A 23,438-nucleotide genomic window follows, 5' to 3' on the forward strand; every position below is an offset into this window, starting at 1 on the left:
ACAAAATGTACCAGACTGTAGTGAAGCTAGAGATATGTTTTGCAAGACTTGCCAAAAGCAAGAAAGTGGGTCACCGCACTGATGCACACATGTACAGACATAAAGCTGAGAAAAGAATTTGTCAGACACCGACCCACTTATGCACACACTTTAAGAACACAGCTTGAGGGCACACAGCCATTTATTAGAACTGTACGAGGGGAAAAAAGTATAGTGAGCTGCAAAGAGATCAGAAATAATACAGGGGTAAGAGAAAGAGGAAAAATAAAGTGGAAAAGGTTTAAAGGTTTGATCAGAGATTAATAAAAAAAGACTATAAAGTAGAGAGTGAAAAAGTGAAGGATGCAAGGAAGAAAGATGGAGTAGAGAGCAGACAGAGATAACAGGGGACAGGGAAAGAAAGAACAACTGATGTTAATGGATAGATAGAAAGCAGAAGTAGCAATGGAGGGAAAAGAACAGAGATGTAAAATAGGGCAGGAAAAGAAACATGAAAGTCTTCAGATTCACATAAACTTCTAAACCTCTGCTTGTGTGCGTGCACACTTTATTTAAGGAATAAAACACTTGAGGTCATGCTGTTATAGAAAAATAATCAAGAACAGGGTGGTGTGATGTGGCCCGACACGAAGCAGAGCTAGTGTTACCACCCTGAAGTTGATTATTTTCCAATAACAGCATATGTTTTATTCCTCTTATACCACAGCAATTTGCCAACAATTACAATTTTTTATGTATTGACAAAAATAGAAATTAATTTTCAACTGTTTTGGTTACATTTAATATTGTAACGTTAAATGTAATGCAAATGTAACATGAGTTGGTTTATGCTATCAGTTGTTATAGAAAAGTCGCTCCTACACTCGCCTCTCTTTGTCTTCTCTTGAAGTTAATAAGACAAAAAAAAAAAAAAACCTTTGTCATCTTACTGAGAAAATGGAAAATCTTTCGTCTTAAAGACTGTCCTGTGAAAAAGGAGAAACTTTACTTCACCAACACTTTCATAAATGTGAAAAGCTTCACCGGAGCAACATTTATATGATTTTTTGTTGTTAAATAATACTTTTTTTAAAAAAAAAAAAACCTTTAGGATTAAACAACACGACTGTCCGTTACTATTTATTTTTCACATGCGCTCCCAGTAAGTGGACTGATGACTCTAAATTGCTGCTGGGGATGAATGTGTTAGTGGTGCCCTGTGATGGACTGGTGTCCCATCCAGCATATAATCCTGCTTTAGATCCATCATGACCCTGAACAGGATACTTACAGGATACAAGTGCTTACTTACTAAAGATGAATGAAAAATGTGAACGCAGAGGGAACAAGGCTGTTTGCTATTTTGTTACATGTATTACTCCATTATTGCTGTTGTTCCAAGTTAATGTGTTAATGTGTGTCCCTCATGGTTTACTTGACGGCTTTATGACTAGCGGGTATAGCACTCTTCTGTGGTCTTCTTGTAAACCGATTTGTATAAAAGTGTCTGCAAAATGAGTAAATGCAAATGATAACATGCCATAATTTGCTTAAACATCATAACCAATAAAGACAGGATATACAAAAATAGATACACAATACAGAGATTTAATACAAATCTTAAACATGGTAAATTCTCTACAAAGACTCTGATCTCAAAGATCAGGTAGAGTGTGTGCGTGTCTAAGGTAAGTCATGACCTCTGTTGGCAGCATCAGTGTGTATGTGTGTGTGTGTGTGTGTGTGTGTGTGTGTGTGTGTGTGTGTCTGTGTGCAGGAGTGCAGGAATGCAGAAACAGCAGCTGGTGTCTGCACTGTAATTACAACCTCGCACCAATGTTTCCTGCTCTAAACACACACACACACAAAGTATGGTTCAAGAAATGAGGGCAAAGTTGAGGGCACTCTTGAGCTCTGTTCTCTCTCTCCCTCTCTCTCAAATACACACACACACTCACTCACTCTCTCAAACACACACACTCACTCTCTCAAACACACACACACACTCACTCACTCTCTCAAACACACTCTCTCTCTCACTCTCTCTCTCACTCTCTCTCTCACTCTCTCTCTCACTCTCTCTCTCACTCTCTCTCTCACTCTCAGGCACATACACACACAAACACAAACACACACACACACTTTGTGCTGTTAGCATGGGGCAAGTTTTTACTTTAAAGTGACTGTTGTAAACACATCCCCATTTGTCTTTCGTCTTTTAGTTTCATTTTGCTCTCTATTCATTTAACCTAGTTAATTTTTTTAAGACTCTCTATCTTCTCTTCACTTGGGTATATCCTCAAGTACACATTCAAACAATGAATCTGGTGCACCATTAAGCTCCTCCTTAGTAGTTGATGCATTGCTCCATTACAAGTTCAGGCACCACTAACACAGTTTGTGCCTGATTACAGAATAACAGTTTAACTGCAAAGTGGGGAGGATCTGACAGAAATCCAAGAAGTTTCTTTAAGGGGCATCAGTCGCAAATTCAACAAGACAGAAGTAGATACCACAAATATTTTTGTAAATAAAGACTGTAAATACGTTAATATACTAAAAGTAAAGATAGATAAATAGAACCTTGTAATTCTAAGGCCTCAAACTGGAGGCATTATTTTGTAATCAGGAACACAAGAAACAAAGTGATAAAGCAGCAAAATCAGTGACTGAGTAAAGAGAGAGTAGAAATCAGGGGAACACAGCGTATGCATGAGCACTTTTGGGAGACACCTACAACACCCAGAAAAGTTGGTTAGCTGGGATAGTAATTTGCTAGCTGTCAGGCTAGACTTAGGTTTGCTGATATCCTTTCAATATATGCTTGTTAGTAAATGCTAGTTTGTTGCATATAGCATGAAAGCTTATGAGATTAAATGCAGAAGTAGGATTGTGTCCTGTACAGTGTGCACTGCAGTGCATTCCTAAGAAATAATATAGTAGTGTTTTACCTGTGTGCAATAAAATGCTTACATTAATGACTAAAGATTTGAGACATTATTTGAACTTGCAGCTGAGATATACGAGACGTGACTCGGACTTGCAAAAAGTAACTTGTGAATGTCTCTGGTGGCAGGGGTTGAAACCAACACCAGAGCCAGAGACAGGAAAAACATATGGTTGGGCCCTGGCTGTCAAAATCCATGACGCTACCAGGACGTGTGTCTGGGTATGTAGGGCAACTAGGAAGAATTAAGTCATTGGCATGTGGAGGATCTGGAGAGGCAGTAATGTCCAGGAGGACCCATGGACCACATCAGAAAAAGTGTGAGGGACAAAATAAGCAGGTGGACTCAGGGGGTAGAGCCTGTTGGCAGGAGAACCAGTAAGATCTCCTGGAGGACCAGGTGGTACAGTCATATCCAGTGGACAGCCTGAAAGCAAGTGAATGCAGAAGAAACTCTGGGACTAGTAGCGGGACTGTCTCAGTGTCACCATGAACTGTGTCACAATTTCCCAGAATCAGGACCAACTCTGAATCCATACTGCATCCAGTTGTGTGCCCTATATTATAAAATCCTGCTGTCTGCATGTAACAAAAATGTCAAAAATTCCCTTTAGGACCTGAAATCTCTCTCTGAGAAGGTGGAAAGTCTCCACTTAATAGTGTATTTCAATAAGTAACCTCACTGCCCAATCGAGTCACTGGTAAGCCTGAACAGCATATACTTAACCATCCTCTCTTGCATCTTTGGGTTCGACTCTATTTCAGTAGAGTTACCGGTATGTTTGTGTGGTGTCACTTTAACAATTACTGTTTACAATCATTCCGTAAATATTAACTTGATCAAATGGAACCAAAGTCATTCCAAGGAACCTGAAATTCTACCAGCTTCTGAACAGGAAATCAGAGTATGTGCATGCCACACTTCTTTCACAGTGTGCGTGACAATGAAACATGAAAAAATGTCATTTTAAACTTGCATCCAAAAACTGCTGCTAATTATCAAGAATGTCATGTTCTTGTTCCAGAACTCTAATTCACCACCTGCACATACTGAACCTCCTTTCAACACATTTAGTACTGTTCGAATTTATAGCGTACAATTGTAGAAGAGTACTTTAAAATCACATTATCCAGTGTCAGCTAGAAGGTGGGTCCCTCTTGAGTCCAATTCCTCTCAAGGTTTCGTCCTCATGTCATCTTGGGGACTTTTTCCTTGCCATTATCACCATTGGCTAGCTCATCAGGTGTCTAAATCTATATCCAGATTTCTGTAAAAATGTTGTGTGACAATGTCTACTGTCAAAGGTGCTATAGAAATTGAATATACAGTCCCCTCTGAAAGCATTAAAATGGCAAGGCCAAGTCTTTTTTTTTTTTTTTTGGCTATACACTGAAGACAAAGATGATTATGAGAAAAAGATCAGAATTTCAGCTTTCATTTCCTGATATTTACATCTAGACGTGTGAAACAACTTAGAAGACACAAATATAACACTCTGTCCTATACACTATAGCTTTAATACTGGCAATGGCCTGTCTGTGCCAAGATAGGCATGGATGGGGAAAACACCAACCAGCAATGGCATGTCTCAGAGCTTTCAAAGATCTTCATATTCTTAAGATTACTTAATCGTATGCAGGGAGATCATAAGGTGATTATGCCTTGGAGGTAAATTCCGTACCTGACCTGATAAACAAAAAGCAGAGATGAATTTACTGGAATGAGGGTGGAGACGTGGTGTAGGTGGGATGCTTCGGAGTGGGGTGTGTGAGCTATGCAAACACACTCCTCATGACCTTTCGTTATTGACTTCTTTAAGAGGAAACTTGCTTTGTGGAGAAAGCTCATGAAGGAAACAGAGTAAAACTGCCAAGAAGCATGACTTGCAGCAACCTGAGACCTGAGTATATAACACATCACGATTAGTTTATACATTCTTTTATTAACAGTGTTTTTACAGACATGGACTCTATACTATACCATATACTATTCAGACACGTTGGCTTGAACAAGAATAAAAATACCTTTATAAATGAACCATCAGAGACATCAGAGAGCGTGTCTCTGTGCCGCCTAAGGTCAAATGCATATTTTGATGACGTTTTTCATCTGGCTGACACAAATCCAGAAGACGTTGAGAGCGTTTCAGGGTTCAGTGCTAAGCTGACTGGCAGTCTTTAATAAAACAGAACACATTTACTCCTCTTAATTACCCCTTTCCCTGATTCAAGCACACAGACACAGCACAATTATTAATTTATAATCTCCAGAACTGACATCAATGTTTTACTAAGCGTTCCATGTGTCAGACGCGGCACTGTGTTGCTTAGAAAATTTCCGTGGAAGTTCAACTGTAGGTCAAGGTGTTCCAAGCCAACAGTCTTTCTCACCTCAGGGTGACATACCTGCATTCATGACTAACTACTAGCTTCACACAAACACTAATCATATCCTTTCCCACACACCACACAACACATGAATACACAGAAACCGACTGCGGCATGTGGGCATATTTATCCGAGCTGCTTTCTAAATAGAGGCAAGGAAACAATCATGAGAGATCTCTTGATAATGGAAAGTTCTCGATAATATTGCCTCAAATCCATCCATAATGTGCCCAATATCCTTTAAATAATTATAGAGATTTCCTCAGGACCTTTGCAATAGTAACCAGGCTCTAATGCTTGCTTTGAAAAATATAGTTTATATAATTACAACCAATGAGGGACAGCAAACACAGTATCAGGCTCACAACTGGATTATCTCTGTGACCTTACAATTACCTTTGTTCAGTAGAGATCAAAGTATTTACTGTAAGGCTGAGGTAGAGCAGGAAGGTGATGCAATGCTAGTGGTGTATTTCAGAATGTGAAGTGCGCTACTAGCCAAATGTTAGCCACTACTATTGCTAGTAGTGGAATTACAATGGAAAATAAATTAGAAGTACCTTGACTAACTGTATAGCCTTTGATACAAAAAAGAAGAAAAGAAAAAAAAAAAACTCACTGATCCCAGAGATTTATTATAAGGCGAGAACAAGAGAGGACCAAGAACCAACCTCTGAGGGACTCCAGTAGCAAGGTTGTGAGATGATGAAATTGAATCGCTCAAGGATCAGGATAGATGATACAGTGACTCAGTGCTAGTGGTTGATTTATCTCAGGAGTATGTGAAGTGCCCTCCTGGCCAAATAGTAGCCACTACTTTCTCTATCAGTGGAGTTGAGAAGTACCTTGATTAACTGTATAGCCTACACTATGACAGATCCGATCACTGAACTCAGAGATTTTATATAAAGGAAGAACAAGAGTGGACCAAGAGCCAACCCCCGAGGGACTCCAGTAGTAAGGCTGCGAGATGATGACGCTGAAACTTTCCATCTAATTTAGTAGAAGTCCCCCAGGGTTTCATAAGAAATTGCCACAGCTGAGTGTATAGGTGCCACAGGGTTGAGAGCTTGCCTAATTCAAGAGAGTGATTTTGGCAAGTCTGCAAATAGGATGCCATTTTGGTGCTTAAGTAGTAGTTAAATATGCAAAACCATATTTCAAAGATGGATCTGTGTGTTGGGTGCAGTTCGTGTAGCAAAACAGACAAATGAAGTAATGCTAGAGTGGTTAAAAAAATAAAAAAAAAACAGTGTTATTTTGTGTGGAAAAAGACCTGAAACTTCGCCTCTCTCCTAGCTGACTTCTCTATAAATTCCCATCCCTATAAATTTCAGCACCCATCACCTCCCCATCTCCTCCTCCTGAGAATATGAATGTAATATTCAAACGACACTGTAATGTTCCAGACAGAAAAAAAATCGCTAGCATGTAGAATCCTGTTCACTATCACTAGTGTTCCCAATTTGTGTACTTAGAGGACAAAGTGTTTCTGCTCAGAATACTGGTTTGCATAATTCAGTCTCTCAGATCTACAAGAAGCTAACTACGCTGTTAATTTGAAAAGGAAAATTACAATTACGTGGGGTTTTTTTTTTTGTAATAAAGTTACAGTTAAGATAAGTCTCCTGTGTAATGTTTACATTTTTTTCACAGCTATTTATATTAGCTAATGGCTGACAAACTAAGCAAAGCACTAGGCTCGTCCTCCACATGTAGTTTTACTTGAATCACACAGGAAGGCATTCCCATTGTAAGTATAGCTACTTTTACAGTTTAAAACAACTGGTGAAAAGTGCACACTGCTAAATTAGTAGCTATACTTCTTGGCAATATTAACCGTGTATCTCCAACATGACACTAAGGAACCAAACTTAAGACTTGTTTGGCTTTTTTTTTTTTTTTTTTTTTTTTTTTTTTTTTTAAATTGAAAAACTATTTCTATAAAAAACAACATACACTGTTCTAGAAAGTAGACAAGTTTGTTTATAACTGATTAAGATGAGGCTATGCTTCGTCTCAGCCATATTTATCAACTATAAACAGATATTTTACAAAAGTTTTATTAAAATATAGGCTGCTAGTGCAAGCCAAAAAAAACTGCAATTTGATTTGGTGAAAAACAGAACAAAAATTAAAGTCTCATAAACCATAGAATGTTAGGCCATATAGCATATTATTATATTTATTATATTAAATAGTTATATTCATTTTTTATTTGTAAATATGGCACCTTATCTTTATTTTCCTCCACTTTTTTTATTGCACTCCTTACCTCTATACCAGTGTGTGAATCTGCTCTGCTGACTAAAGCTGAAAACAGTAATTACAGGACATGAAAACAGGCCTGCTGTTTCCCAGCACATTTAAAGTGTCAGGTTTCCATTTCCCGCGATTTACCTGAGCGTCACAAACCTGCGTCACACTGACGTCATCAGCACGCCGAAATCAAATCGCCGTGTTTTAGCTCCATCTGGCGGCCACATGCGGTAGCACAGGGGTGTGAAGTGAGTCAGTCATGCCATTTATTTTAATTCATTGTTATCACATGCACCGAGAAACAAAGGGCTGGAAAAATTATATATATATATATATATATATATATATATATATATATATATATATATATATATATACACACACAGTACTGTGCAAAAGTCTTAGGCACATGCAAAGAAATGCTGTAGAGCAAAGATGCCTTCAAAAATAATGAAATTAAATGTTTCTAGGTTAAAAAAAAAAAAACCATATAGAGCAGTAAACAGTAATAAATGAAACAAAGTCAATATCTGCTGTGACAATCCTTCGCTTTAAAAAAAAATAGTATCTCAGGTACAATTTGTGCAGTTTTATAAGGAAATGAGCTGTAAGTGTTACTGAGCGTCTTGCAGAAGCAGCCACAGTTCTTCTGGAGACTTTGACTTTCACACTTGCTTCTTATTTTTTGCAGCGAAACCCAGCAGCCTTCATTATGTTTTTTTTGTCTGAAAAGTGTCTCTTATGGAATCTGCTGCTTTCTTTACTGACCTACAAACATTTTTCTGTAACATTTAATTTTGTGCTGGAAAACTAATGTTTGGAATCTAAAATGTTTTTGTACCGAATCAACAATGTAGAAGTCATAAAATAAAAATCTATAACAAAGTTTGTACTATAAAATAGGGTGCCTAAAACTTTTGCACAGTACTGTATATATATATATATTTGCAGGGAGTTCATAAGACTGTGAGAGGAATGTCAATGTCACATTAAATTATTAATAACAATTTTTAAATACAATATTTAATTGTAATAATAAAAATACAAAAAAATAGAAACTGCAGCGGTAGTGGTATCTCAGTGGTTAAGACATTGGACTTCTGACAGGTAGGTCATGAGTTCACATCTCAGGGCCCTTAACCCTCATCTGCTCAGCTGCATAAATGAGATAAATGTAAGTTGCTCTGGATAAGAGTGTCTGCCAAATGTAGTAAAGAAGTTACTAGCTTTCACAAACTGAAAAGTGGGATTATTTAACAGGTTTTGTCATTTATTACAAACGTTTCACTTAATATTAGTTTACCTAAAGTCGTAAGAGGTATAATTTAGGTTTAAGGAATTCAGCCGGCAAAAATCTTCGGGAACTACAGTAGTATTGTCACTAATCAACAGTTTTGACCACCAGAGGTCGCCAAATTACTCTCTATGTTGTTGACTTTGCCTAGCCTTGTAATTACCTTGCTCACGTGTACCTCATTGTCTCCCTGTCATGTGATATATTAGCGTGTTACCTTCAGATAAATGTAAGTTGCTCTGGATAAGAGTGTCTGCCAAATGTAGTAAAGAAGTTACTAGCTTTCACAAACTGAAAAGTGGGATTATTTAACAGGTTTTGTCATTTATTACAAACGTTTCACTTAATATTAGTTTACCTAAAGTCGTAAGAGGTATAATTTAGGTTTAAGGAATTCAGCCGGCAAAAATCTTCGGGAACTACAGTAGTATTGTCACTAATCAACAGTTTTGACCACCAGAGGTCGCCAAATTACTCTCTATGTTGTTGACTTTGCCTAGCCTTGTAATTACCTTGCTCACGTGTACCTCATTGTCCATGTCCATGTCTTTGCTAAGTCTTTGTCTTCCACTGTGTTGCAAACTCTGTGCCTTTTGTTATGGTTTTGGATTACCTGGTCTCCTGAATTCTCTGCCTGCCTCTGTGTTAATGATTTCTGGATTTTCCCTTTGGATTTGTTTGCCTTCATGTTTGGACTTATTTTTGGTGCTTTTTCTGTGTTGGCCTTTAGAACCTTTTAATAAATCTTTTGGACACTACCTGTGTTGCTCTGCACTTGAGTTTATATTCCCCAATATTCTCGTTGATTGGTGTTGGACTATCACTCCAGAGACCCAGCTTCAATCCCCACAACGTGACAAGTATGATGTTCGGCATCTGGAACTGTACTTGAAAGATAGCATACCTTCCAAAGGACATGATGCTGCTGGAGCACGCTGGAGCACACTGGAGCTGCTGCTGGAGCACATTGTCCAAAATCTTTTTGTTTTCATTTTGTTTGTTTTTAATTATAATTTTTGTGTAAACCTAAAGAAACACCAAGCTATATTAAAGAACATTAAGTTAAGAGTTAAAGGTTCTTTATAAAAAGATTAAAAGGTTCTACTAAGAACAAAGCCTTACCTGTATGGTTCTACAAAGAACGTTTAGGTGTTCCTCCAAAGGGCCACGAACAACACTGAGTGCTGAGTGAAACCTTTTTATTTGTTTTTTTTTTTTTTTTTTTTTTTTACACTTTCTGAACCTTTCCAAGTAATGTTTGATTTTCTAAACAACAAACACACCTTAAACCTGTGTGAGAGGTAAGGAAGGTGGCAGTGCTGTCTTTGATACAACCTTAACCTAGTCCACAATTAACAATTAAAGCATTTGTTCCTAAAATACACACATACTGTACAAACACTAAACTGCCAACTGCAGTCCAATTGCACAAACTCTGCTATCAAACTAATTTTCCGAAATTAAACTTTATTAGTTTTTTTTTTCATAGGAGAGAATTTTGATAGCTTGTGATTTACTAATCATGATTGTTGATTTAAATCATTAGTCAACTTTATGTGCACTATTAGATTAAAAAAAAAAAAAAACCTTGTGGTTGTTAGTGTTTTTAAAATCAAGTCCTGAACAAAATAAATTAATACTGTTAACACCAGAACAAACCCTAGCATGGATTTATTTCTGTATAACCGCATGACCTATTTCGTGTTATTCCTGACTTATTATAAACCATAATTATAACTTTTTTTTATCAGTTTTGTCTTGTAATAGTTCAGAATTCTGACAAGACTTTTGCATAGGAAGCATCTGTCTATCCTTGCCTTTTATCTTCAATTCACGCATTAATAAAATTGATACATCCTTAATGATGATGAAGTTTGTTAACCCTGCAGATCAAGGCAGTTCCATTTATGCAATCGTTCCATTTAATTTACATTTACTTGAGTTTCAAATCTTTAAACACAAATATGAAAATAAGAAAAATAATTCAACAATAAAATAATTTGACAGTAATGTCTCTTCGGTTGCTGATCAAAGGTGTAAAGGAATAAATAAAAGGTATGAATTACTCACTCATGTCTAGATCTGATTTAGGATTCTTATGACCCACCAAATGCATATGTTTCAATGCATTATGTAAGGAATAAAACATGACAGGCTGTGCTGTTATAGAAACACATGGAATATATACACAAACAGATGAAAAGACTGAGACTGGCATGCCAAAAATATTGTCATTATGAACATGTTACTTAACATTTTTTAGGTCCCTTAAATACTGCTTCATAATCTGTTCCACATAAACCTTTTAAGCATTAATGTATCTTATGCCAGTCGTTATAACACATTATGCTTGATAAGTGCAATTGTAATGTATTATGTATAGAGGACTCAGTAATCTGATGAAAATTTTTTTTCTTTTCGTTCAGTATCCTGTCTAATGCTTCTACTCACATAATGTCCTATGTCTTGTGTGTCATGATATTTGCACTAACGCCTGTTATATGTTTACAACTGAAGCTAGCTAAACTGTTTTTTATACTGCATACACATGTATATGTATGTATGTGTGATGGCAATAGTATTAAATTGAATGAATATGAGAAAATTATTAGTTTATTATATTTTTATTTGTTTATTTGTAAATCACATTGCAATAACACTTGCCTTTGCAACTAATTTTGATTGACAGATTGATAAAGTATGTGTTGTTTAAGCAGTTAGTTCATGAATATACTCATACGTTCATACAATATGTTCTGAATAATGCATTCATTTGAATTTGGAAAGTAGTCACTAAACATAATTGTAACATTTATAACAAAGTTATAATAATTGTAACCAAGTAATTAATAAACATAATTGTAACATTTGAATTAACATCAAAATGTTATAAAAATCCTAACTACACTTTTTAATTTTTTTTATCATTGTAGACATACAGATAAAATGTTTATTAAAAAGCATTTAAATCCCCAAAAATCACTTTTCGTAACACTGATTCTATATATAGGTAATAGTAAGTAAGAAGATGTCTCAACAGTCAGCAATCAGACATAACTAGCGCTCCAGTTCCTGATTCATCTGAGCAATACCATTAGTGATGGAACTGTGAGTGATGGAGTTGTCCTCTTCATGAATGGCAGTATTTCTGCAGTGATATTTTGCCAGGTCATCCATTATTTAACATTAAACACATGCTTCAGACTAATCAAAGCCTGCTCTTTAGTGATTCCATTCCACACATCTGGATACACAGCTGGCAATGCTTTATATCTTTCAGCAAATTGCTTATTGAATGTCACCAGCACATACTTCCAGTAATCAGAGGCCTCTATAGACATGTCAGGTGCAATATGCCAGTCTGGATAGTATTTCTGGTAGTCTTTGTATGGATGAGGTTGGAAATCTGTTTCACGGTTTTGAAACGTCCCTTTGCCATGTACACTAGATGTACAAATCTCTTCACAAAGAATATTAGTCACGAAATTTCTATAGGCACAAAGTCCTTGTGGTCTATGCACAGCTGCGTGGTGTAGCTTATGTTTCTTTCCTCCTGCCTCACATGGTGTTTTGCAAAAGGGACACTGCACTCCACAACCAAACACCCTCTTGAAAAGCTCATCTTGGGGTTTTACTGACACATTTTTCAGTGTCTCAGTGATATCAGTTGAGATCTCCTTTTCTATTTGCTGTTTCAGGTCATCAATACATTCATAGAGACTTTTGCTAAATGGATCACAACAGCTTGTGTTCTGAAACAGGACCCTCTCCACAGTGTTCATGGATATTGAGATGACATGGCTCATAGCTTTGCACAGGTTCTGGATCAAAATTGTGGTACCTTCTGCATTATTGGGCAAAGGAGACCCATTGTCTTCATGCTTACAAGTTTCAACTGCTTCAGTGATCTTTTTGATTATGATTTCCAGCTTCTTCTTTTTCAATTTTTGCAGAGACATGTCTTTGGAAAAGCATTTAACAATGTGATTGTATATCCAATCTTTGGCATAATTCTCATAATGCAAAATGTACTCTGCAAAATCACAGAAATTCGATTTTTCCAGTAGTTCCTTCAGGATGGTGTACTGAAATAGTGCTCGTGAACTATACTCAGTAGTCTTATTCTCCAAAACTGCATCAACAATGTCAGGTCCAATAGACTGGTTGATGTATTCAGTCACTGCTGGCTTGAGACAGAGCTGAGTGAAGTCTTGTGCTTTCCTTTGACACTGATCCCTCTCTTTGTACAAATCAATGAAATCAGAGAGGTACTGATTCTTAAATTTCTGTAAACATTGTAACGGATCATGCTCAATGACATACTTCCTGTTCATCTCAAGAAATTTCCGAGAGGCAATGCCACAAATGTGCAATTTCAGGTCAATTTCAAATTTGGTATTGAATTTATCACATGCATTTTTGAGTTGTACATCAATTGCATCAAGCAGAGCTTTTGTAAATGTCTCTTGATAATTACTGTTGGATTGTGTAAACTCTTCAATCAATCTATTGCAATCGGTAATTGCATCATCTGCAATAAGCTGTAGATCATGCTTTGCACTACGGTGCGCATATACTAAACCTTTTAATTTTCCCAATTTCACATGTGTTTTCCTGGCTTTGAAATCTACTTGCCCACATTGTGTCACATTGTCAACATTTAGTAAATCCTCCATGATTTTCCGATTTCCTAAACTTGCTTGCAATTGATTAAAAACATCAGAAGCAACATCTCTTTCTTTTAGACCAGTGATGTTTGCCACCTCTTTTCGCCACATTCTCTCAAAATCAGCTTTGAGATCCTCATCAGACACCTCAACTTTTCGCTGTTTGTAGTTCTGCAGTAATTCGAGGACTTGGCGCTCAATCATAGAAGCTTGCTTACTATGAATTCCTTCTACTTTCTCCTTGTTTTGTCTTATATTAAGAGCAGCATCTAATCTCTTCCTTACTTCATGCTTCATTTCAGTCTCCAGAGATTTAATGCTATTGGTAAAATCAGCTTTGTACTTTTCAACCAAGTGCACATAACGGTCTTTCCTTTTGTAGTAGTCTTTCAATTTCTCAGTAATTGCTTTTGTTTGAAGCGTGATCTCTTTATCTGAATTTTTTTTAAGTGCATCAACAACCTCATGAATACAACTGGTATCAGTGTTAGATATTTGAACTTCTGCAGTACGAAGCAAAGAGAAGATGTGTCTTCTGAAAGACCACTCCCAGTCTGAAAACTCTTTGCAAAGGTTGTCATACGCATGGGCCACAAGACTGTTTCTGAAACTAAAGATGAAGTTCTCAAACTTCACTGCCCTCCACAAGCTACTCATCCATTGCAGGAACTCTGGGATCTGGGAGGGTTGTTTTCTTGCTTTGAGCATCTCCAAGAGGTTTTTCTTAAAATCAAACACAGCCACACTGTAGCCTGCATTAACTTGTGCCATTGGAGGTGTGCCATGCCATAGGCCTGGTATATACCAGTTATTCTTTTCCACATCATAATCCAAGACATCAGTGAATTTCTTCACGTTAGGCTGCTTTTCCATCTCAGCTGCAATCACTGTCATCTCATTTAATTGTTCCAGGAGATTTTTTCGGTCTGTCATGTTTTTGTCATGTGCAGATACACCAGCAACATTTTGGTGGACAAAATGACAAACTGTTTTTTTACCAACTTCGTTCATCCGTAAAAAGGCATGAACCGCTATCTGCAAGACATCCTTCATCTCTGTCGAATTCTCCATTGCTACATTGATGATGGTTACATCACTAAGACCAATCACAAACGTGGCCAATTCATTGTCATGCTCATAACTGTCTTCCAGTTGTGCCAGTGCTGGTGATTTCAAACCCTCTGTATCAATCAGAAGGATAAAGTCACAAAGTAACTCCTCCTTCAAGTCTTTACCCACAGGAAGGAAAATCATGTACGCTCCACGTGTGCATCGTCCACTGCTCACTGCAAACTGAACTCCAAACATGGTGTTGAGCAGTGTTGATTTACCAGTACTCTGAACCCCTAACACTGTCAGAACCAGCAAACGGCTCTTCTCCCCAACCATCCTGTGAAGCTCCATGAGAACATCACTCACCCATTTCTCTGGGATATTTGATGCATCTCCATCAAGTAGTTCAAGAGGAAACCCAGCCAGAAGCATTTTGGCAGCCAGAGTAGGGAGACTGAGAATTTTGTCAGACATTTTAGTTGAAGCAAATGAAGCAGCCTCATAGACTTGTCCCATTTCTCTCATGTAATGCTCTATGCCAAGAGAACAATCAAGAAGCTCCTGGTCTAATCGGGCTATAGCATCTCTGTCTTTCTGTTGTTCACACCGTGTATATTTGTGCCGTAGGTTTGCCATGTGTTTGCGTGATCGCAAGTCCAGCTTTAGTCCCAGCCATCTGAGAAAAAAGGCTCGCTCAGTGTCATCAGAGGTCGACAATGTCTTTATTAAGATGTCCATTGTTTCAGTCATCTTATACTGGCTTTGTTTCTTCCGAATTTCATCTTTGTCCTTTTGAAGTTGGACCTTATATTCTTCCAAACTCAGTTCCCTTGAATGTTGTAATCGGCATTGCTCTTTTTCTATGCGAGCCAGTCTTTTCCAGTTTTCACCTTGAAGTGGCAGCCGTGTCTTTTTATATTCCACTATGGGACGAACGCCAATATTTTTCATAATTTTCTCTGCTGTTTCTTCTGCTGATATTGAGGCTTTGTTTTCACTTTCATCAATGCCAAGACCTAATTCTTGAGCAATTCTCTTCATAGCCTCGATTTCATATGATCTGTGATGCTCACTTAGCACTTTTTTAATGACAGAAGTGATCGTCTTTGAGAAAGTAGCCAAATTCATGTTTTGGGTTTTTGGAATGATGTGATCTCTTTCCAACTGCAGAGTATCAATTGCTGCTTTAATGGATGACTTCATATTCTGGCTCATATTTCTCTTAGCATTGACCACAAGAAAGATTTTGGACTTCATTTCTTGTAAAGAGGCAAACAGCCTTTGCTCATTTTCATTAACACTGTCCAGGAAAACAAAGACAGCTGTTGTCACTTGCGTAAGGAAACTGAATTGTGTTTCAAAAGTGCAAATATCTCCTCTTAAATTAGCAACAGCCACTGGCTCAGGAAAGACATCAATGCTGTTGTTTCCACTTGGCAGATTCCAGCATATTTCAACCATGCCATTAGAAATTACCCTGGGAGCAGATCCTCCAATCATTTCTCGATGAGAAAAAAAATCATGATGCTGCTGTGACGTGTTGAGCACTTGGTTCAAAACCTGTGACTTGGACAAGCTGCAGTTGCTTAGCCTCACAAATGATATCAAGGGAATTTCCGCATGAACAACACTGTCTTCAACAAAGCCTTTAGATTCTGACATTGAATGGGGACGCCATTCTTTCAGGATACCTCGAAGAGCCCATAACATAAGGATGCATTGATTATGTACTCCTTGAGGTAACACAAATGGTACTGCAAACTGGCACATTGACATCTTAAGTGCCATTTCTTGCTGAAGGAAACTGTCTGCACAGACAAAGAGGGCAGTGTGGAGATCTAGAAGATTTGGAGTACCATCACAGTCCTGCTCAGCAAACAAATCACCTGTTTCATTATTTTCACCTAGTACACATATTATAGATCTTGAATTTGAATTAACCATCAGTAATTTGCATAGGAAAGCCCATGGTATTGCTTGCAGTGAGTGAACCTCTTCATCAGATAAACTAGCACTATTGATCTCCAGCAAAGACCTCAGAGTCAGCTTGTTTGGGTAGTATTGTTCAAGTCCCAGTGTTTTCAGAAATGCAAGAAACCCATCTGAAAGTAGAGATAATTTTATATCAATATTAATAATCACTATTTTAGAAAATATCTTGTCCTCATATCTGCTTAGTTAATTTGTCAAGTTCATTGAAAAATGCTACCAAGTTTATGACAAACATGCTAACGTATATTTAGAGAGATGTACGCTATTGTATTTATGATAGGCCAATCTAAGTACTTGGAGAAAAGTAGACTAGTGTACTTATATGCTAACATTTGTAAGTATACTTGATGAGAAATACACTAAGTGGCATGCATTCTTTATTCCAACTATTATTTGAGTTTTAGATATAGTAATATGAGTATTAGAAGTATTTCAGTATTCTAAATATTCAAATGTACTTATTTATTGTACACGTTATGTATGTTTATTGTGTTACCCCAATAATAGTATTCTAATCATTTATAGTCGAGATGAAATAACATGAATAATAATATAGTGGAATTAAAAGTGAATTTAGTTCAACTTTTTCTTAATTATTATGTTAACTTGATTTATTGGGCAGCCAATACTCAATAACCTAAAAAGTAAAGTAGATTAGTTAGTGAACAACAGATAGAAAATATTTTTAAGCCATAATTGACAAGTTTGCAAGGGGTAAAACAAAGTGTAAAGTGTTTGCTTTGATTAGGACACACACATACACACACACACACATACAAACACACACATAGATTTAGCAACACATCTAGATGTAAATATCAAGGAAAAGGAATCTGAAATTCTGCTATTTTGGTCTCATGCTCATCTATTATTCTCAAATACAAATATGTTCAGTGTGTAGCAAAAACAAAGAAATTCCAAGTTCAAGAAACCAAGTTCAAGGTTGGCAAATAAGTTTTTCTTTTAATGCATTATTTTGACCACCTCAGTTTTTACTCACCTTTGAGCTGCATTAACTCCATCCGTGCTGATCCTGAGCCACAGTGTTTTACTAAAGGAAATATGTTTAATTAGGCACAGATAGTTGGCTTGCAGTTGCAAAGTATTATTAATCAAAGCAAAGTCTAGTTGCATATGTAATTAATCAAAAACCAACACAAATATTTGAATGAACATTGAACACTCAAAAATGCAAGTGTGTAGTTCATACTTTCATCGGTGTCATCCGATCTTTCTTCACCATAAGTTTGTGGTTATTACAGACTTTCATAAATACCTGTTGAGAGAAAAACAGAACATGATTTAATGCATTGACGCACTTTGCCACTAATGCCGCTATTTTCACTACAAAATCAATTTGTATTCAAAATACTGAGCAAATTATTCATATTGATAACACTTTATTTGGATAGTCTACTTTTAGACATTCTGCAAACAGTCAACAAATCATTTATAGATTGTTAAAAATTATACTTGTGCAAAGCATATGCCACTGCCTATTTAGATGATCATTTATAGTAATGATTAGCAGTGCTGTATACAACACCTAAGGGCTATTCTAAATTCCTTGAGATAGGCAGGACTTAGCAAATCCAAAGAAGTATGTACTTGGACAGGTGGAAAAAATGGTATTTGGGCTTCCACTTGGGCCATGGGTAGGTGTGTCCCCAAATTGGCAAGTCAACAGGAATTGCAGCCTACCAGAGACCAAAGACCAAAAAAGGAAGAGAGAGATATCTTGGGGCTGGCTGGCTATTAATGAAGGTTCCCAACTAATTTTTCATACGCCACTAGCACTTTAACTGCAATAAAAAGGAAGCATCAGAACCAGTGAACAGAGGTGTATGGGGGAATGACCTAATGGGTGAATGGAGAGGAAACAGACTCAAAAGAGAATCAGTATAGTAGCTTACATCAATTGATAGATCATAGATGACATTGCCCACACACAAAACAGTAACTCCATGCTTCCTGAATGCCCTCTGACAAAATCTTTGCTCCACTGTTGCAGAGACCTTGTGAGACTTGCTTAAATAGTGAGCCCACACTCAGCTCAGGACATCCCCATACACAAAGATCCATTACTTTAGTACACATTAGTTTCTGGTGGCCTTCCCTGAACCATGATGCGACACAGTTTCTCCAATACTGGCAAGGCTGTGCACAATAAAGATCCCCTTGATACCCTCCCACTCTCCTGTTTGAACCATTGCCCATATCACATCATCCCTGTCCTCACATAGTTTCAAATTTCATAACTTATCTACCTTAATCCCATGGTTACACCGCAGCACTAGTAATAATTGTTTGCTTTTCCAAGGCCTGTCTACTAATACCCTGGGCAAAACTTCCTACTGCAATGTAAACTGCAAAGACCTTTAAAGTAGTGTTCAAATATAATGGTATACCAGAGGATACTGTATCTGCCAGAAGGGTGCAATTAATTCCACACATCCTCAAAGCATTCCATCAACAATTAAAAATCAATGATAGTTTATTTTCAGTGTATCATCCACAATCTAATGACCAAGTAGATTGTTAGGAATCTTCCTATTTCTAGATTTAAGATCTTGCTGCTCTAAAAATCAACATGACGGGAGCCACTGGGAACCCACTTATCAACAACTTAAAGTCAGACAATTTGATAAATAACTACATAGACAACAGTATAACCACTTCAGATTAGAGCGATTAGGATCCTTTATTCCCATCCAACAGACCAAACTAATTTCAAAAATTGACTCTTCAAAATCATCAACTTGTGTACTAGATCCCTCACCTACACATTTCCTCAAACAGATACTCCCAGAATCAATCGAAACTCTATTAAAAAATAATCACTTCTTCCCTTAGCACTATGTACCTAAATCATTTAAACTAGCAGTTATCAAAACCCTGATTAAAAACCCCAAACTTGATCCTTATAAGCTATCTAACTATGGGCCAATATCAAACCTATCCTTTATCTCCAAGATCCTAGAAAGGTTGTAGCACAGCAGTTAGGTTCATACTTGCATAGCAATAACATTCATGAAATCTATCATTCAGGGTTTCATAACAGTACTGGGGACAGTGCTGGTTAAAATAGTAAATGACCTACTACTGGCCTCTGATAAGGGCTGTATCTCCTTGTTTGTGCTGCTTGACCTTTGTGCAGCTTTTGATACCATTGATCATAATCTTCTCCTAGATAGACTAGAAAATGTTGTTGGAGTTAAGGGAGCAGCTACCTCCTGGCTCAGTTCTGATTTAACAGATCATTATCCATTTGTAGATGTAAATGGTGACTACTCTATGCATACTAAAGTAAAGTTTGGTGTTCCACAAGGTTCTATTTTAGGTCCACTGCTCTTTTCTCTATATCTTCTACTTCTGTGTAAAATTACTCTTAAACGTGGTATCAGCTTCCACTGCTATGCTGATTTGCTTCAGCAAAGTCATACGAGCGACACCAGCTTAATAAAGTTGAGGAATGTGTATTTGGATTTGGAATGTGGACATTAAACACCAGATGCTGAGTATCTTCCTTTCTGAAAAGAAAGAAACACTTCTCCTAGAACCACAGGCAGCTAGATGTAAGCTTTCTGATTATGTAGCAGTTACACCATCTGCAGCAGTAAAGCTGTGATTATTTACTCTAGTCTCTCATTTGAAGCTCATGTAGATAATATTATTAGGATAGCCTTTTTCATCTCAGAAATAGCTAAGATAAGAAATGGCTAAGATAAGAAATGATGCAGAAAAACTAGTTTATGCTTTTTCACCTCTAGATTGGATGACTGTAATGCCTTGCTGTCTGGATGTTCCAGTAGGTGCTTAAACAGGCTCCAGTTAGCAACCAAAGTCCTTACTAGACCCAGAAGATATGACCATATCACCCCTATCTTATCCATACTGCACTGGCTCCCAGTAAAATGTTGTATTGATTACTGCTATTGTATTTTATCCCCCAACACACACTATACTATTAAAGGTAAACCTCTAGTGAAATGAGAAATGACTCTGATGCTCATACTCAACATGCTTTCACACTTAGCATTGCTTAACTCTATAGTACCCACCAGTGGATGGGTAGTGACTCATAATCTCTCTATCCACCCAGAAGAGGAAGCGTTCCCTTTTGAGTCTGGTTCCTCTCAAGGCTTCTTCCTCATGTCAACTCAGGGAGGTTTTCATTGCCACCACTGCCTGTGCTTCCTCTTTGAGGTTATTTGCCTATGTTGGCAAATAGCCTCCAACATCTCCAACACAAAATCTAACGTATTTTTTCTCTTTTCTTGCTAACAACATAGCTAGAGTATTTTCATTCAGTCATTCAATATAATGCATTTTCTTTCCAGTTCTGTAAAACACCCATTAAAACTTGCAAATGGAACAGTAAAAGCAAAGGTTTAGCTGACAAAAAAATAACAACAAAAATAAATGTGTAGTGTAGAAAATTATGAAGTGTCATAATTTCTTACTGTTATGACCCCGAGATGGGTGACTCAGGGTCAGTAACAGGTGAATTACCATTGTAAACAGGAAATGCACAGGAAAGGAGAGTACACAACAATACATTTTTTTTTTCTATTATGTGTGTACATTGAGGGACACAAACATTCAAGATATTAGACAAGGGTATTCAAAGTGGATGTCTGAAACAAAGGGGCTGGACTCCAGCTGTAGTAAAGGATAGAAAAAAAATATAACAACAGTTTTTCCTATTCTCCATTTTCAAAGACACGCACCTAGAAACAAAATGAAACCAAAATGTCAAGCTACCCTGGACTTCTGTCACTAACATAAATACAAGGGTTGGCACTCAACTCTTCCCTGGGATGTTTAGACAGATGTATGAGTGTGCTCTTGCTTACCTGTCTGAGTCCCCGTAAACAGCAAACAGCCCACACAATGTAGGGGCTGAAGACATGACACACACACAAAGCGAAACACTGGCTGTAGTTTGCGACCACAATATTCTGTTCGCTTCAGATGCACACAAACACAACCTGCAAATACACTAGGCTGCTTCCTAGTGAGGCTGCGTCCTTCACAGAACAGTCCTTTTGAGGCTTCTATGCTAGACTCCTCCTCAGCATTGAACGCTAGAATGAGACGGCCTAGTAAGTCCACATTGCTATGTCAGGGCTACGTCATGAAGGTTTCCGCCACCGTGGTCACGGCGCGAAAATTTTGAAAAGAGAACAAGCGCTGATGAAGAAGATAGATGTCTTACTGCTCTAAAAATCAACATGACTGGAGCCATTATCTGCCTTGGGAAGAATATTCCCAAAACTCCCTCACCTTCTCATCCATTAGACTCACAGCTTTCCAGTGTGTCTGTGGATATCAACAACCCATGTTTCCCTGGAATGGGGAACATTCTGTGGTCCCCACTATTGACAAATGGATCAGAAGGAGACGGCACACATCCACCTACAAATAGCTATAATACAACATAAGATACAAGCAGAGCAGAGCCACAGACCTTATCTAGATAAGATAAACCTTTATATTGCATCACTTATGCCCCAGACAAATGGTCTGGCTATCCACTTGAGACCTAAAATCGAGACTTCCTGGATTCATTGGTCCTATCAAAATTTTAAAACATGTTAAACCAGTGGCTTTGAGACTAAATCTGCCTTCATCATATAGAATTGCCCACGTTCTATGCTTCATTGCTAAAACCTGTGTGTTGTATATTACAGGGGCAGACACCCAGAGTTTAGCCTCCACCCCTTCTGGACATAGGGTGTTAGGAAAGCAAAGAGTTATTTTCAAAGATAGGAGGAGGTAATGATATATACCTTCATCAGTCAGAGGTTACTAAGAGGTGTGTAAATTAGCAAAAGTGATGTCTGATGCTGTAATATGTTCTGACCCTATCCCAACGCAGCATGTTGACGTAGCTTACGGCAGGATATGGTTGCTGAACTTCAAGATGTCTGGGTGGTGCTCCGAAAAAGATGTGGGCTTTATTGATAAATGGAATACTTTTGAGGGGGAAAGCTGGCCTTTTAGGGTGGGAAACTTTAGAGCAGAATTTGATCAGCCAACTGAATAATTCCAGTCAGTATTCCTCTACACTCTAGACAATGTAGCCCCACTTAAAAGAAAAATAACTAGAGAGAAAAACTAGCACCCTGGTATAACAACCTTGAAACAGATCACACAAAAATCAGAATGTAAATGACATTAAATTAAATTGGTAGTATTTCAAATTCCATGGAAGGAGAGTTTTCTTTGCTATAGAAAGGTTCTTCGTGCTGCTAGATCAGCACATCACAAATAGATTAGCATATCCCTAATAGAAGATAAAAATAATCCTGGATTCTTATTTAATACAGTAGCAAAGTGTTAACTTAGACAGTTTGATAACCTACTACATAGACAACAGTATAACCACTTCAGATTAGAGTGATTAGAATCCTTTATTCCCATCCAACAGACCAAACTAATTTTGACTCTTCAAAATCATCAACTTGTGTACTAGGTCCCTCACCTACACATTTCCTCAAACAGATACTCCCAGAATCAATCGAACCTCTATTAAGAATAATCACTTCTTCCTTTAGCACTGACTATGTACCTAAATCATTTAAACTAGCAGTTATCAAAACCCTGATTAAAAACCCCAAACTTGATCCTTATCAGCTATCTAACTATAGGCCAATATCAAACCTGTCCTTTATCTCCAAGATCCTAGAAAGGTTGTAGCACAGCAGTTAGGTTCATACTTGCATAGCAATAACATTCATGAAATCTATCATTCAGGGTTTCATAACAGTACTGAGACAGTGCTGGTTAAAATAGTAAATGACCTACTACTGGCCTCTGATAAGGGCTGTATCTCCTTGTTTGTGTTGCTTGACCT

General features: G+C 37.5%; 1 protein-coding gene across 2 annotated transcripts; it reads right to left on the bottom strand.

Annotated features, from left to right (window-relative positions):
- Positions 1-11,500: 11,500 nt before the first annotated feature.
- LOC113545067 (up-regulator of cell proliferation) lies at positions 11,501-21,961 on the bottom strand. 2 transcript variants are annotated; one of them, XM_053237820.1, is made up of 4 exons: positions 21,866-21,961; positions 17,790-17,855; positions 17,580-17,630; positions 11,501-16,689 (listed from the first exon to the last, which is right to left on the bottom strand). In XM_053237820.1, exons 3-4 carry the CDS (start codon positions 17,599-17,601, stop codon positions 12,044-12,046), a joined length of 4,668 nt encoding a protein of 1,555 aa, XP_053093795.1. In that variant the 5' UTR covers positions 17,602-17,630; positions 17,790-17,855; positions 21,866-21,961; the 3' UTR covers positions 11,501-12,043. The 2 variants fall into 2 exon arrangements, with proteins under 2 accessions (XP_053093795.1, XP_026800006.3); XM_026944205.3 differs by lacking the exon at positions 21,866-21,961 and adding an exon at positions 21,436-21,858.
- Positions 21,962-23,438: the final 1,477 nt, after the last annotated feature.

This window comes from Pangasianodon hypophthalmus, chromosome 10 (genome assembly GCF_027358585.1).
Source record: "Pangasianodon hypophthalmus isolate fPanHyp1 chromosome 10, fPanHyp1.pri, whole genome shotgun sequence".
In the NCBI taxonomy this organism is placed as follows: Eukaryota; Metazoa; Chordata; class Actinopteri; order Siluriformes; family Pangasiidae; genus Pangasianodon; species Pangasianodon hypophthalmus.